Source organism: Haliotis asinina, chromosome 6, assembly GCF_037392515.1.
Source record: "Haliotis asinina isolate JCU_RB_2024 chromosome 6, JCU_Hal_asi_v2, whole genome shotgun sequence".
NCBI classification, from domain to species: domain Eukaryota; kingdom Metazoa; phylum Mollusca; class Gastropoda; order Lepetellida; family Haliotidae; genus Haliotis; species Haliotis asinina.
Window position 1 is genome coordinate 8,221,606 of NC_090285.1, and position 17,767 is coordinate 8,239,372.

The following is a 17,767-nucleotide window of genomic DNA, read 5'->3' on the forward strand; positions in this document are numbered from 1 at the left end:
AATTGCGTATCATCTGACCATTTCATATTTCGTTCATTTTAACCGCCACCAGACATCACATCCTTTCTACCGACACGATCGTTTAGGAAAAAATCACATTGTCGCTTGTACAGCTTCTGTGAGTTTACAGTATATATTACGTTAGTTAAAAAACTGACTTACAAAAGAAAGTACACACCTGGTGTGTTTGGATTTTTGTAAGATAAAGCAATGCATTTGTGTTTATTATTATATTATGTTCTGATTGTGATTTACATGTGGTTAATAATTATGCAAATTATTGAGATTATTCCTTTTACAACATGTCGTACCAGCCTATGCGTCAGGAACAACATTTACTGATGGGAATCTAAGAAACATTGAATCCGTACTGTCCGGGCAAATATGCAATCCAAGACACAATCATAGTTTTCTGGCACGTTCAAGGGAGGCAGCTATGCATAGTGGACCGGGGCACCTTTGACCTAAGTTTTTTTCACCCTTCAAATATGAGGGTCAATATATGGCGACACATGGTAAAGACAGAGTAAGTCCATTGTGTAAGAAGGGATGTGGGGGAAAAAGACTATGTTGAGCTGATGTTACGTGACATTCGGAATAGTTCTTATATACAATTCAAAATATTAATCAAATATTTTATATCTGTAAGCCTGAGCGGTTTAAGATTAAGGGAAAAAATGAGAAGAGGTGAGTGTCGAGTTGACATGGAGGTATCCCCGAGGCTCGACCGAGGCCTCCCCGACGAGGACAGATCATATGCTTCTGGCTCATAAGAAAGATACTTGTATCTACCCACCATGCTACGGCTCACCCGATATATCTACAGAAAATTAAGACCTTCATCGATAGGCTGGTCAATCATCTTGTTGTGAAAGACCACTCGGCAACTCTCGGCACTAATCGCCTTCTGCCGATCGATCATCCTTCGATTGAGCGTGTGTCCACGAGGTTTGATGCTGTCTGGCGTAAACGTCTGCTGCCAAAGAATAATATCAGTAGACACTGTTTAGTTGCAGTCAGTGAAACTGTGGGTGAAAGTCCGACAGTGATGATGTTGATGCTGAACATCACACGGACAATTGATTAGCATTTTCAAATGATCTGACATCAGCGGTTGCGAATATAACACGTTATATTATATAACATGACATTATATTATGTTACATATTGTCCTGCTCCGAATCCAGATTTAAATCGCTCACCGAAAACCAGGGTTCGAATCGTATAAAGTGCGAAGCCCGTTTCTGGTGTCCCCCCATCGTGATATTCCTGGAATATTGGTGTATTTTTGTCATAGATATATTTTTCGATAATGTGCATATGACTGTGCCCACTGACGATAAAAACTGCTAATTTGACAGCTGGGCGTGTGTAAAAGTTGTGCCCGTTTACTCTTTAACAAAACGTCTCAAAACACGATTCGCAAACGTCATGTATAGTCAGTTTGGCTCAAAGGCGGACTGATGAATTGCAATGTTACTCGAAAACTAATAAACGTAACATACTCAATGAAACGCTGATGATAATCAAAACATAATACCAGCTCTGCAAGTTTCTTTTGCAGAATTTTTGTCTTAATGATAAAAAGGTTGTTTAAAGTTGCCATTAAAATTATTAAACTATTGACACAGTTCACTGTTCATTACGAGGGAGGAGTGCAGAGAAAGGCACAGCCAGGTGTTCGAGGAGCACGTGCACAAGTGCTGAGAAAGTTATTTGTTCATTAACCTGTGCTGTGCTGCCTCCATGCTTTCTCGCACTCCTGGCTGTCCCTTTCTCTGCACTCCTCTCTCGTAACTAATAGTGCACTGTGCCGATATTTCACTGATAGTTTGTTAAACAACTTCTTTTATTTTAAGGAAAATATTCTGCAATAACCTCACAGAGTTGGTACTGCAAAAAACTCACAGAGTTGGTATTATGTTCTGATTATGATCAGCGTTTCAAAGAGGATGTTATATTTATTAGCTTTCGAACTAGACTGCAATTCATCGGTCCGCTTTTGAGCCAAACGGACTATAGCCAAAACTAATTAATAGCTTTGCCACCATAGACTACATTCAAAGATTATCGGACCGCTTCGGTCATCTTCACTGACAAAGAACATAAGAGTCCTTTCTGTGATACAAAGAAATACATAAAACCCAGTAGAGAAACGAATCGTTTGGATTCTAAACTTATTTTTTGAGGAAATAAACTCTGCATTACTTCTGTCTTGTTACAGTTGTTAAAGTTGTGTTATGAGTAATCACACCTTACTTGTAACGTAAATCATGGCTGATGCTTCTTGTTTTTGCAGCTGACCCTTCTTATTTCAGGATTTCAATTTCACGAGACGTTATACCTCATGACAGAAATATATAATGGTTCTCAATTGTATCGGGGCTGCATGTTCTCGCGGTTGCTGCTGGTACACCGCCGTACAGTGCTTTGGCCACATGAAACATATTCCTTGAAAGCAATCGTTATTCAGTAGTAATTAGTGTGTCCAAATTATAGTATACCCTGGTTATAATGCCGTCGCGTGGAAATCCGTTCTGGAAAACCCATGGCATTATAACCAGGGTGTTATTATAAGCAGGGTGTTAATATGACCAGGGTGTAAACGTCTGTTTAGGACTTACATTGATTCGCTGTGCCAGTCTCGACATGCAGTCATGATATCACTGGCGAGACACCTTATCTATGTCCCGTGTTAATACCAGTTATCGATGTGATATGAGGGTATGTATCATAAGTGTGTGAATCACGGAAGCTTGCCGATGATGCCTTTCAAAAAGGATGACATATCGATGTCATTTGTCTCTCCTCTGGGTGTGCGTGTGCGTGTGCGTGTGCGTGTGCGTGTGCGTGTGCGTGTGCGTGTGCGTGAGTGCATATGTGTGTTGCGTTGTCCGGCAGTGAATTTGGCGTCTAATTGATCTTCACTTTCACAGATTCATGCGTGGAAAATAAATAATATTTTCATCATTTTTTTAATTTCATTTTTTCAGATCTTACAGCTTCAAATATATGTGACAGTCAGGCTGCGAAATCACTCATTTCGTGACGTGGCTAAAAATTTCAGTCCTTTTGAGAAATGGCAAAGAGGGTCAGCTATTTCGCGTCATCTTGTGTACTAACAATCCATACATTTCAGTCATTTCATGAAATTTCATTTCATCTATACGTGGTGGACAGGGGTTGGTGAGGTCTGGCTGTACTGGACACAGCAAATGTCAAACAGGTGTAAATGCTTCAGAGTCAAGCTGAAGTGCAACAGTCGCTGTCACAATAGTTTTAACTGTTAATGACAAAAAGTGATATTGAAATGATGATCCATTACATTTCAAAATAGTGATTCCTATTACACAAAATGACTGACATATATCTTCTCTCTTGGGGGAGATATATATCTGCAACAGATGCTATCTTGTCTTTATCCGATGTTATGATGTTTTAATGTTTCTTTGTTGCTCGGAGTGTCTCAATCCCACTCTTCTCCTGAATCCCCTCCTTTTTCTGTTTTACCCCCAAACCAGACCATTATCCTAACCCTAGAGTTCTTTGTCGCTACCATGTTTTCTCACTTGTTTGTATTCTTTCTTTCACTCGTCTCATTACTTCTATCCTCCCTTCCCCAGGTGCAGATTTTTTCGGCCATGTCTTCAGCCTCTTCCCCGTCCTACCCCTCTCTCTTTCTCTCCTACTTTCTCTGCCTTTATCGTTTGGTTTTCAGTGTCACCTTTCCATCGTCATATCCTTTCTCTTTCAAAATCACCCTCTTTCGAGAGATTTGTCCCCCTAAAATTGATTATAATTCCGAGCTCTAGTTCCAACCTCCTCCCCCTGTCCTCTTTGTACAATACTTCTCTCTCTTATCCCTCTGGCATCAACAGTCCGACCTTTGTCTTAAACCTGGTATTGTTGTCTCCCCTCTACCCCGTCTCCTTTCTCCTTCTCCCTCTCCCTGTGGGTGTGTAAGAGGTGTGTATGTGTGCTGGGGGTGGGGTAGGGGTGGGGAGAGGGGTCCAGGGTGTTACATATTGATTGGAAAGTGTGTGAATGCGTTCCATGTGTGAGTTGAAAGGTGTCTCATAACCCATGTAGGTGGCCGACATAATAAATAAAATCAAAAAAGCATTCTATTATGTATGGCATCGGTTGAGTCTTAAATAAATACCGCGCCCTCCCCCCTCTGTGTCTCTGTCTCTCTCTCTCTGTCCCTGTCTCTCTCTCTGTCTCTCTCTCTCTCTCTACCTATATCCATACTCCGAGTTCTTTCTCTCCCCATCTCTGCTCTATACTGAAAAAGGTAAGTCACTCACTCTCTTCTCTGTCGTGAACAGCCAGACCTTGGTCACCCCGGTGTACTGACAAGCACTTTGCTGTCTCCTCTCCATCCCGCTTCTCTCTCACTCTCTCTTTCCCTTTCTCTGCCTGATAACATTGATTTCCTTGTTCCATGTCGCTCGGGATACGCATCCCACCCACTGTTCTCATTCAAACCTTCGAAGAGACCACTTGAAAAAAATAACGGTCATTAAATAACTTTCACAAAAAGTGTTTTCGTGTCATTGTGCGACACGCATGGTATGCGACTGTCATGTAGCAGTGAACTGCCATGGTGCCTTCCCGAGATAAGCCATATTTTGCTGACATCTGACACAGTTACCAAGGCTGTCGTTGGTCGATCAGGTTAACGGTATCCTTATTTCCTACCAAATATTCAAAGCCATACGTTGATTGCAGATGACATAGTTACCAGTCTCGGTAACCTTACAAATCATAAAATATTCATACTGTTTTCTTCAAAGCATGTATTTGGAACCTTTCTTATTGATCACTTTTATTTTTAATAATAACTTATTATCTTTAATAATACTCTTATGTGTTTTGGTTTAGAAAGTAATCATAGACATTTGACTAATTGGTCGCAATTAGTGGTGAGTCAGTTTTAATTAGTAAACACGACGATGTATAAAATTAGTGGCTACATAAATTTCGGTGTTTATCACTTTCTCGATTATCACTGCTACTCTGGGATAACAGTTGCTTAGTAACGTATATGTAAAGTCTGCCGTCGTGATGATGAACTGTAAGTGTGTGAGTTGAAGTTTATACCGCTTTTAGCAACACTCCGGCACTTTCACCACGGGCGACAACAGAAAGGAGATTTCTACGTGAAAATTACTTCTACAGACCAATTATGCATTTCCATTTCAGTGCATCCTGTTACTGTGTTTGCACACTTTCATAAAGCTTATTGTATGCAGCTTAAAAAGTGCCTATGTATCTTAACCTGATTCGCCATCTGTGACGAGATTCACCCCACGAATCTAACCTAGGTTCATTGTTGTCATTTTAAAGCTGTAAATAGGGACAGTTGAAACGTTTTTATTCTTAAGTTTATTTCCTAATGTTTCCGTTCAATTTAGGTAATGGAGCTTGTTAATTAATTCAATCTTAACAGCAAAGTTATTTGATAACGTCGGTATTAAATCAGTGTAAATTGGGTATTCATGCTAAATCATTCGGCAAATAATTAATCCTAGTTAAAAATAGTCTTACAAAAGAAAATTAAATAAAAATATCTTTTGATTTCAGATAATGGCCGATAAGATCTTACTCGTCGTATTCACTCATGTTTTCTCTTTATTACTTTAAAGTAATTATTACACTAACGTTTTATGGGCGGTTTGATATCTCTTTTGACAATCACGAGAACCATTTCTGACAGCCAAGCCCAGTACGGCCGAATAAAGCTATTCACCCCGGGTAGGCGGCCGATCAATAACTCTCATTGTTAGGTCGCGTGCGGAGCTTGCCATAACAGATGGGTCCGGTCAGCGCATGCGCACTGTCGCTGTGTCCACTCTAATTTAGCACGGAAGATGAAGGGTGCTGTCCAGCTGCATTGTACTCGCGCGTGCCAGATGTTGAGGGGTGGGGTGGGGGGTAGACAGGGGTCGGGAGGGTCGGGCATTGTTTGGTTAATGATAAAAGCCGATGTGTTTGGTGCATCTGAACACCTACAGCAGAGTTTACGCGCTTACGTAACATATGTAAACCCACGCAGTTACACCTTGTTGGGTGAATACAATACCATGACTCCATCACACCTGTGTCCCCGACCAGGTAGATGCAAGTGAACTAATCAACGATAGTGGGAGACACATGCTGTAGACGAGGTGGATCCTTTTGTGTGCTGGTGTAACAGATGGTACGGCAACTTGTTTACAATTTGTTAAATCCTGTTTTCCAAATGTTGACACGACAGCGTATACTGTCACCCGTTTTTTTCAAAGGGGTGTCATTCGTACAAATTAAAGTAAGATGTTTTCTAGACTTACGCTTGGTCTCTGCATATTTTTGTATAGAAACAAGGAATTTCTTTTGAACGGAAAAGTAGCCCTATGTGGGATATTCAGAATCTGAGGACATCTAGAAACGCTTCATATAGTGTTTTGGAACCGTAGAATTGTAGAAAGGACCGGGCAGAAAGAAGGTGATGAGGTTTAGGGACAGTTACGCAGAATGGCTGTTCTCGTTAGGGTTGGTGTGGTGACATCTATGTGTGGATGTGTTTAAATTAGTGATGCGGATACTACACGGATACACTACACCACGAGTGGGAAGTTACCTGATTTTTTATCAGATCTGGGACTGGTCCGATTCAACCCGGAAACACAGTGGATGACACCACGTCGCCCACTCCATATTATCCTGTTCTCCGTAATGTCCATTAATTAACACCCGGTACCGAAACAACCCTATACAGTCTCAGCACTTACCAACATCGACAGCCAGTACAGTCATCCAACCACCACCCACGGGTCAGACTGAAATAACCCAGACGCAACCGACATATCTATCGAATCACCCACAGGTCCAGACACCATTCCCACCTCACCCACAGTCCAGACACCCTTCCACCTCATCCACAGTCCGGACACCGTTCCATCCTAACCCACAGTCCAGACACCCTTCCCGCCACCCACAATCCAGACACCCTTCCCACCACCCACAATCCAGACACCCTTCCCACCACTCACCGTCCAGACACCCTTCCCACCTCACCCACAGTCCAGACACCCTTCCCACCACCCACAGTCCAGACACCCTTCCCACCACCCACCGTCCAGACACCCTTCCCACCACTCACCGTCCAGACACCCTTCCCACCACCCACCGTCCAGACACCCTTCCCACCACCCACAGTCCAGACACCCTTCCCACCACCCACAATCCACACACCCTTCCCACCACTCACCGTCCTGACACCCTTCCCACCTCACCCACAGTCCAGACACCCTTCCCACCACCCACAGTCCAGACACCCTTCCCACCACTCACCGTCCAGACACCCTTCCCACCACCCACCGTCCAGACACCCTTCCCACCACCCACAGTCCAGACACCCTTCCCACCACCCATCGTCCAGACACCCTTCCCACCACCCACCGTCCAGACACCCTTCCCACCACCCACCGTCCAGACACCCTTCCCACCACCCACAGTCCAGACACCCTTCCCACCACCCACAATCCACACACCCTTCCCACCACTCACCGTCCTGACACCCTTCCCACCACCCACAGTCCAGACACCCTTCCCACCACTCACCGCCCAGACACCCTTCCCACCACCCACCGTCCAGACACCCTTCCCACCACCCACAGTCCAGACACCCTTCCCACCACCCACAGTCCAGACACCCTTCCCACCACTCACCGTCCAGACACCCTTCCCACCACCCACCGTCCAGACACTCTTCCCACCACCCACAGTCCAGACACCCTTTTCACCACCCACAATCCAGACACCCTTCCCACCACCCACAGTCCAGACACCCTTCCCACCACCCACAGTCCAGGCACCCTTCCCACCACTCAACAGCCCGAAATTACATGTGATGACAACCTTGAACACAAACAAGCAGGTACCCTGACAACACTCAGTAAATCTTCAGGTAACTGATTAATTCTGACCGCACATACAACTGAAGTCTCCCAGATATTAGAAATTAAATGATAAAGTAAGTCCTGCTAAAGTTTAGATAGACTGAGTGGTCTCGACTGCCTCAGCTCTCGTCTGACATTAGGAAATATTTCAGAGCTTCTATTAATATACATATTGTATACTGGACAAAAATAGTTAGGGATGTATTTAAATTTTGAAATTATAAATAACGGTCTATCAATCATAAAATGCCAATATCCCTAACCTTTTGTCCAGTATATTTGGTATCGTAATATATATTAAAAAGTACTATTACTTCCAGACTTAATGTTAGTCGAATAGTTGAATACAACTATACACCTAAAACCCGCGGACGGGTAAGGGCTAAAGCAAAACCACATCAAAATACCCCCGAGCATCCATCATGTGAGAAACAACGGCACACATTACGGAAACATTTCACCAGGAAGTAATTAATGTGAATTCACCCGTAATATTTGCCTATTACAGGTATATTCTAAACCTCAAAACTAGACGAACATGCTATTCACAGAGGATACGCAGTTAACATCATGCATGAACACGTGTGCAGCAACCAGGTGGGATGTGACAGCATCCTTCCTACAGAGCCCATACATCCGTGTGCATTAGCCACCCTTCAGGCCTCACCAGGGAGCACTTAGTGTACTCAGTGTGTTCAATACATCAAATATGAACATGCGTGTGAACAGATTTCTCGTTATAATGCGGAGCATGTCCAAGTCATGGACATTTCTGTGATGTATTCGGGAGAGGGATGACCGAATACATCAACCCAGAAACGATTTTGTAGAAAAACAGAACTACGTTGCTATAGTAACATTTTAGTCCTATCTCAACAAGTCGACTCTCTCTCGTATATATTCGGTGAAAACACTTTCGACACAAACTGGGTTTTTATTCCGTCGGGTGCTGTTTCACTATGACGATGTGAAGTGAGCATCTGATGATGAATTTGTATGAAATGGATTGCACTGTCGTTGAGGGAAATGATTTATTCCTTTTCAAGGGAACTGAACTTGTAAAGGTGTATTTATCATACGTGCAAACAGTCCTCTTGTGGTTAACGCATTTAACCTGATCATTCTAAGCACATACACACACACACACAGACAGACACACAGACAGACACATAAACACAAAGACACCGAATAGAAGAAGAGGAGAAGAATGAGGAGAAGGACGTGGGGCAGAAGGAGGAGTTAGGAAGGAGGGAGGGACGGAGGAGACGGAGAAGTGAATGGGAAAAGAAGACGGAGAAGGATGGGAAGGAGAGGAGAAGGAGAGAGGAGAGGAGAAAGAATAGAGGAACAGCAGAGGAGGAGGAGAGATGGGGAGGGAGGAGAAAGAGGGGAGAGAAGGAGATGTAGGAGGAGGAGAGAAGGGAGGAAAGAAGTAGAGAAGAATGAAGGAGATGTGAAGAAGAAGAAGAAGAAAAAGGGGAAGGCAGAAAAAGATAGTGGGGACATGGACGAAGGAGGGGTAGAATGAGAATGAGGAGTACTAGGAGGAAGGAAGGGAGAAAGAAGAAGGAAGAACAATGAGGAGGGGAGGGGGAAATCAGAAGGGGGTAAAGATGAAGAAAGGGAGAAGGAAGAAGGGGGACGAGAAAGATGGACGAAAAAGAAAAAAAGAGTAGGAGGAGGAAGAGAGGAGAGAATGAACAGGATGAGAAGATAACCTATAGCTTTCCACCACATCACAAGATATAAGATGACTTCGCTTGGCCGACTAGTACTACTAGTGGACAGCGATGTCCACCTAGAAATGCTAATAATACTAAACGCACTATCTTGCCAAACTCCACAAAACGTGCAGCAGCGGTGATGGCTGGTGTACGTAAATGTGCCCACCCCCATTGTGTTAGGGATAGGACCTCACCTTCAGTTCCTGCTACGACCGTGGAAACATAGTTTCAGTACTTACTTACTTACTTACTTACTTACTTACTTACTTACTTACTTACTTACTTACTTACTTACTTACTTACTTACTTACTTACTTACTTACTTACTTACTTACTTACTTACTTACTTACTATCGACTATCACTGTACATTATGGACAACGGTCAAACGCAAGTACAGTTACACCCTGTACAGGTCCATTGGTCACAAAATACTGCGACACTGTGTGTATGTTGTTTATTTGGCACAGTCGTGGATACAGTGCAGTGATATATCTTCTGACGGGAATACATACCGAGGGAAAGAAATGAGGGATCACATGAAAGCCCCAAGTGCTCCTTTATTTTTTTCCAGGTTTCTTCACAAGTTATGCGACACGAAGCTTGTGGAGAAACATGAAAAAAAATAAAAATAAAGGAATACTTGCCCTTTCATGTGATCCTTTTCCCACCTCAGTATATATTTCAACGTAATTGCATCTGTTCCTTTACACGTTGTTTATGACAGTTCATGCTAGGTGTGTATTCATTGGTTAGTTGTTAGTCCAATGAGCACGTACCGTTCTTACATTGTATTAGCTTGAGTAAAATACTGCTTATTGTGGATATGTGACTGGGGCCACAAAAATACACTTATGGTATAGTCTTGCAGTCCCTGAGCAGTGTTATTTCCCATCTGCCAGGTCACCGAAGCTCTTTTTCAATCTAAAAGGAATTATTTGTTTTTGCGAAACCGATATTTTCAGAGACTAAGTGTTAGTCTATTATAATGTTTTACAACACATTGTATACGTGACTTGAGTCACGCCCTGTATCGTGTTGTTGTATTAATCATAACCATGTATCCATTGTATTCGTACGTCATGACGGGGAACGAACGAACGAACGAACGAACGATTGAATGAATGTCCTCTTATGACAGATATACGTACCAACGTTGACTAACAAAGTAAACTGTATTGTTTGTATCTGCCTGCAAAATAAGGATAAACATGAGTTTTGATTTCGTTCCATTTCAAAATACGGGGGATGATCAAATGTCGATTGTCAGTCAAACAGTCCATGGAAATGAGCCTGCGTCTTAATTTTCCGTGATTATTGACCCAAATCTAAACTGTCAAATATAATTATGTCATAATGAGCGAGCTCGGTGAATTACTCAAGGCAGTGAATTCCTTCAATAATTGCATAACAGCAACATAATGAATCAATTATGCATTTGATTTATTCAGTAACATTGTGCATGAAAGGAAAGCCAGACCTCTTTTATCTCGTGCGCGTCTCATTTTAGAAAGGAAAATGAAAGTAGGAACGAATAAAATATTCAGAATGGAATATGCTGGATACTTGGGGTACTGGGGGAAGGATGAAGGAGGATAGGAGATGAAAATCGATGCGTTCCCCGCGGGGAGGGGCATGTGATGGAGTAAGAAGGGGGAGGGGGAGGGGGACAAAGCAGCTTTGCTAGTTGAGATGCGGGCAATCGATTTACGCGTTCCGTTTCAGGCAGACAGCGTCGACGGTGTATCGCAATATATACAATGTTTCCCGAGAAAATCTAACGCTGAAAGAGTCCATATCTTCAAAGAACGCTATGCTGAAAATGTTGTGTTTATATTTCAGGCATTTGTTTAAAAGTCCGCACATGTTTTGACAGTTCCGCTTGTGTGAGAGACCCCTTACCCCGATGTGCACGTGGGGTGAGGGTAGGGGGGGGGGGGGGGAGATCGGCGTCTGACCTGGCGTTGGCGCTGAAGCCCATTATCGTGCACGCGCTGTAATGCCGGCAGCGGGGTATGGAGAGTGGGCCTGGAACAAAGCAAGGCAGGGTTAGATCAGACCTTGGACACGGTTCACCTGGTTCTTTGTGTCCAGCGCTCTTCTCGCTTTCAACCAATCACAGCGCACTGAATAATTGATACTCGGCGCTGATTGGATGGAATCTGTAGTGGGCTTGCGACGTGAGTTGCGAACCTACTGTGTTCTGCGAGCTAACAACATTGAGATTTTCCAAGCGTATTGATAATAGAAGCCAGAGAGGGCTCGAGCCAGTAGAGAGAAGACCATTGTCAGCTTCAGTCTGAGAGCTTGTGTGAAAGACCTGACTTTAGGGAGCGGCTGAGGCAGTGTTTCTCTCAGTCATTTCTGTTGGGTAACCAGCTTGCAACCGGAATCTTTCCGTATTTTGACAGTTCCCGACGTATTTTCACAAAATCAATATGTCAGATACAGACATAGAACTGTTGACTCCCAGCCCTTTCAATCGCTACTGCGAGTACGGTTTCCGTGAAGACAGCATGGACAGCCTCCCGTCGACGTCCGACACCAGCAGCAACGCTTTGTCCTGCTTTCGTTGTGGAGGAGACATTGTGGATCATATCTACCTCCGCGTTCGCGGGCACGCGTGGCACGTGCAGTGTCTCCAGTGCTGCGTTTGCTTGACGTCACTAGCAGAGCAGACGTCGTGTTTCATCGACAACGACGACGTCTACTGCCGTGATGACTACGTCAGAGAGTGTGCAGCGTCGTGTGAGAAATGCCATGAACCAGTAATGCCGGATGACTGGGTCCGCCGGTCGCATGGATGTGTTTATCACATGGAGTGTCTGTCGTGTGATCTCTGTCAACATCAATTCGCTACAGGAGAGGAATTCTTAATTCACGGAAACAAACTCAAGTGCAAGACACACATCAGAGAGCTGTTCAACGGCAATGTGGGTGGTGTAAAGGTGGTTTCGTCTCCTTTCAACGGAACGTCTTCGCCAGGAGATATAGACGGCGACAAGTCCAAACGTCCTCGGACGGTATTCACGGAGGAACAGACAGCACTGCTGTCGAAGCTGTTCCAGGAAAACAACAGCCCCAGCACAAAGGAACTGGAGAATATCGCCATACTGGCTGGGCTTAGCAAGAAAGTAACGCAAGTGTGGTTCCAGAACGCGCGTGCGAAGAAAAAGAAGACAATGTATAAACATAATCTGAAACTGGCCGAGCTCTAGGGAGAAACGCAAACCTCCACCCCCGCGTCTCCCCCCTCCGTCTTCACCCCTCCCCTCCATTGCCTGGCTAGAGTTGAGTTTGTCCAGACAGTTTCCCTGATATGCATACCAGCCAGCTGTACCTCAACATCTTCAACACGGAAAGTTCAACTCTATCCACTCAAAGAAGTTGCCCTACATCTTCATCTTCACCTCCAGCTGAGTGCAGTATCCTGCGCTTTACGATCCTAGGATGAAGCGCGTGTGAGGTCACGGTGACCTGGCAGTGTTTGAATGGTGCTCTACGTGAAAAACTGAGATGTGACGAGACATATGCCATGTACTAATCAAAACCTACGAAGTCAGCATTTAGTGATATGAATTATTTTATATGTATATACAGCAGTATTTTAATAATATAAGACATTCATAAAAAGCCTAATCTTGTCATTTGTATGTAAAATGTTTAGTTTGCACACCAAAGCCGCTGTGTTCGGCGACAGTCGATGTTTGTGAACATTGTGTGACATTCCATGTGTTTTTACACTTCCTCAGTTCCAGTAGCGAGCTCTCTCGTTTCAAATGGGTATACGTTTTTGTTCATGTGATACTTTTAATTTATATAATTTATATTTACACTGTGGAAATGTTTATTAAAACGAGCTATTTTCAAAATTATATTTTGTCTTTCATTTTACCATGTGTATGGTGATGAACGGTTACTTTTCATGTCATTATTATATTCTGTTCGTGCAACTGTTTTCAAATGATGTGTCTAGTGCTACAAATGCATGAATCTTAAGCACTCGCCCATCTCTCGTACGTAAATGGCCGTATGCAACAATATACGCCAGGAACTCTCAGCAGCATCACGGAATCGATCTGAACTGGATATCACGTGAAACAAGTGGTCGACAGCATAAAAACACAATGCACATTGCCGGGGCAGATTGACCTTCAGAATCAGGCATGACGGGTATTGGATGGCCACAATGACAGGTGAGAATGGATTTAACATGTTTGAAAAGTGTTGCGTTTCACAAAGACTCTCAAATGCTAAAATACCGTCTGTGTTAAACTGCAGTAGCGCTTCGGTCGCTTATTGACGTGAAGGGGGGAAGCTGCTAAGAGTGCCTAAATTCATCTGTCCATTTTCGTTCGTCATTGTGGCCATCCAATAATCAGATAAGATGGCAGAATGATTTCATGTTGCAAAGTACAACGGTTGGAAATGAACGGGTTTATTGTTTTAACGGCCCGAGAAAAGGCAACATATTTTATAATTATTCGAACAGATACTCACATAGTTTATTTTGCATATTAGAGTGTTTTTTTCTTTTTGTTTTTTTTTAAAAAAAATAACAATTAAAGCTTTCTCACTGGCGAATACGTATGGCTCCAGCAATATCATCGCGGGGGACACTAGAAATGGGCTCCACCGTTTGTGAAACGTGGTAATAGAACTTGAAAGTACGCATAAACATTAGACCGCCTCGCCTCCCCGTTTGTGGTCAGTCAAATGAGGGGATCGGAGGGTCAGTCGGCTGACTTGTGTGACATATTTACCAACATCAATGCTCATGCTATTAACCACGGCATAAGTGAATTATGTAGCGGCAGTCGTGAGTGTTATTGTACACTGAAGGGTTAAACAAAAAAGACAACTAAATTTACATCACGGGTCATGTAATGATCGTTAACAGAGCATGTATCTCTCATGGGTCAAAGGACTAACAACATGGGCACAGTTCTTCTCTACGGGACAACTACGGTTTCAGCTAAGTGTATTCCGACTGAAAGTGAACTAGCTTTAAACGTCTGCGGACATTTCTATCATCCCCATTAATCCAGTCCGACTGGATCAACTGGACGTGCGCAACAAACCCCAAACTATTCTTTCAGACTACATAAAGACAGCAATTGTCCGGAACAGCCCCTAATCACTTATGCAATATGGGATTAGGGCAGTAGAAGTTTTTATTTGGATGCATTGTACTCAAGCAATTGAACCAGGATCTTTAGCGTGACGAGCGATTGCTTTAAATTGTCAATTTAGTCTATGTTTATATACATATGTTTGCGTTATCCGTAGGTACAACATGGGTGTCACGGTAACTGACGACGTCGATGTCGTCGTCGGTGAGTGAAACAATGACGATCTAACGTTGACGACGTCAAGGTTGTGATATAAACGGGGAACAATGCTACAGAAAGTAATGTAATGATGCAGAGGAGGTGATAACGTCATGGGGACAACGGGATCGGATGGCAGGCTCGCTGATTTAGTTGACACATACTGTCGTAATCCCAACTGATTAGGACGATGTTCATTCAATTGATCACTGGGTTGTCCAGATTCGATACAGACCTCCGTAATATAGCTGGAACTTTGCTGAGAGAGGCGTTAAACAACAAACATAACGATGGTAATTACACTTCTATCTAAAGGGTTGTGCTGTGATGTCATCGACACAGTGACGATACCTTAATACTGACATCACCAACACAGTGACGATAATCTTTATCATGCTCGAAGGAGACAACAGTGGCGACACCAACGCATTATTAGCTAACACCATAACCGGAGTACAACGCAAGGGTACAATCGCGACGACACCAACACGGTATCGATAGGTTGTCATTTTCCGAAGTGGTCGACAGTGTCGACACTGACGTATTGCCAAATATCTAAGTACTTTCCAAAGGTTCGCGGAGAAGACCCGGGTTCGATTCCCGACGTGGGTACAATGTGGGAGGCCCATTTCTGGTATTACTACAATGTAGCTTACAAGTGGCGTAAACTCACTCATTCACTCACTCACTCACTCACTCACTCACTCACTCACTCACTCACTCACTCACTCACTCACTCACTCACTCACTCACTCACTCACTCACTCACTCACTCACTCACTCACTCAAAGGGAAGAGCCTTGACGTAACAACCACGATGACGATAATCATACCGCTATCATGAAGAGAACAAAAGTGAAGACCTGCACACAGCGACCACATATAATAAGCCATTAAAACTTGACTTGTCGACTTTATCGACGAAGTACGGAGCCAGTGATCTGCATGATAACCTTCTACACAGAATAGTGGTTGCGAAAGCCATGATCCCTAGAAGTAACGCTGATTGGTTTGTTTGTTTAAAACCATACTATATATGTTTATACTCTGGACCAAACAAGTCAGTGATCATGAGCATCGATCATCGATCCAGAAACTGGGGAAATCTAGACTTGTTCGTTAAGGGTGAGTGAGTTTAGTTTTACGCTGCACGCTTCAAGCTATATCGTGGCGGTCTGTAAATAATCGAGTCCGAACCAGACAATCAAGTGATCGACAGCATGACCATCGATCTACGCAGGTGGGATACGATGATATGTGTCAACCAGTTCAGCGAGCCAGGTGTTAGAGGAGCACGTCCCGATAACGGTATCCTTGTCTTTAACCTGTGCTGTGCTGTCTCCTTGCTTTCTCGCATACCTGGCTGTCCCCTTTTCTGCACTTCTCCCTCGAAACAAATAGTGAATTGTGTCAATATTTTAGTGATAGATTGTTCAACAATTTGTTTATTTTTGATTGAAAAATCTGCTAAAACCTCATAGGGTTGAAACTAAAAGTGCTTTATGGTTCAACTTCTTTATTATACAAGGTCACAACGTTTCGAGACAGATTCTAGTCTCTTCTTCAGCTTCTAGTCTCTTCTTCTTCTTCACCTCACCTGAAGAAGAGACTAGAATCTGTCTCGAAACGTCGTGACCTTGTATAATAAAGAAGTTGAACCATACAGCACTTTTAGTTTGATTCCTCCAACTTCTAAATGCCTTTGAAACAACTCATAGGGTTGGTATGATGTTTTAACTATGATCAGCGATTCATGCTATGTTTAATAGTTTGCAATTCTTTGGTCCGCCTTTGAGCCAAAAAGACTCGATGGAAGTCCGGACTTGTACTTTTGGATAATTTTCAAAAATAAAACTACTTGAATACTTTTTAAACATTTAACTGTGACTTTAGAAAGACTTGAAGAACATAATGCTCAAAGATCGACTCTTGTATATCCTATTCCAAAAACTTCTAAATACATTTATTTAAATTGCATTTTTGGAAAATAATCTCAAAACCCCAGGGGTATACTTTCTTTGTGCTTTAGTTCATATGTCGACCGCAACTACACTGACGACGACCACGGCAACCCAATTCCCCGACATAAAGACTACTGTACTGTCGACGGCTGTCACGATCGACGATGACGACATCATCGACGACAAACTGTTTTAACTTCTACGATATAATTGTATCAATAAGAAAGATGACCGTTAGGAAGATGTGGTCATGAACGCTGCTGCTCAGGAAATATGTTGATACAGAGGTATCTCACACGCCGAGTAGATGCAGACATAGTAAGAGTAGCAAGGACGGCGACAGTAACGTCATTACGGCGTGCTTTGCATCGAACTCGAGGCCGTGAGAAGACGGTAAAATTTGATAATGAGGTCTAATGTACAATTAGGCAATCTTTCAATTACTTCTAGGGAAGATGGATCAATTACATCAAACGGTTACAGCTCAGAGGTCTAGCGCAGATCGGAGTCATACATGATATGGAAAGCATAGTTCAAATATGTTTGATGCCTGTCATTGTGTAACGATATCGGCAAACCACGGAAATATTACGAATCTGGTCAGATAAATCACGGGACAGATCAGTATTCAATATAACTAAAATGTCGCCCCGACCCAGACTGTAATCCGATTAAAGGTCGGGTTGCTGACGAACTAAGACAATGGACTAGTCTGCCCTACAGACCCTGAAGCAAATATATTCCCAATAAAGCCCACGCAAGTCTAGAAGATGTAGCAAGTCTACATTTCCTTTGCTTCTGAAAATGAAG

The 17,767-nt window shown here is 43.2% G+C and overlaps 2 protein-coding genes across 2 annotated transcripts in view; both read left to right on the top strand.

The window, feature by feature from the left end:
• The window catches only part of LOC137286809 (uncharacterized), a 51,789-nt gene extending 43,859 nt beyond the window's left edge, over positions 1-7,930 (top strand). Inside the window, exon 2 of the mRNA XM_067818811.1 lies at positions 7,284-7,930. Coding sequence (XP_067674912.1) covers positions 7,284-7,930 — 647 coding nt within the window. The remainder of the gene's footprint in view (positions 1-7,283) is intronic.
• A 3,164-nt stretch (positions 7,931-11,094) lies between these two features.
• On the top strand, positions 11,095-13,538 carry LOC137286600 (LIM/homeobox protein Awh-like). The gene has a single exon (XM_067818548.1). It carries the CDS (start codon positions 12,105-12,107, stop codon positions 12,882-12,884), a length of 780 nt encoding a protein of 259 aa, XP_067674649.1. The 5' UTR covers positions 11,095-12,104; the 3' UTR covers positions 12,885-13,538.
• Positions 13,539-17,767: the final 4,229 nt, after the last annotated feature.

Bases quoted from the DNA above. Each gene is read 5' to 3' on its own strand.
- LOC137286600 (XM_067818548.1), top strand. From the start codon at position 12,105: ATGTCAGATACAGACATAGAACTGTTGACTCCCAGCCCTTTCAATCGC.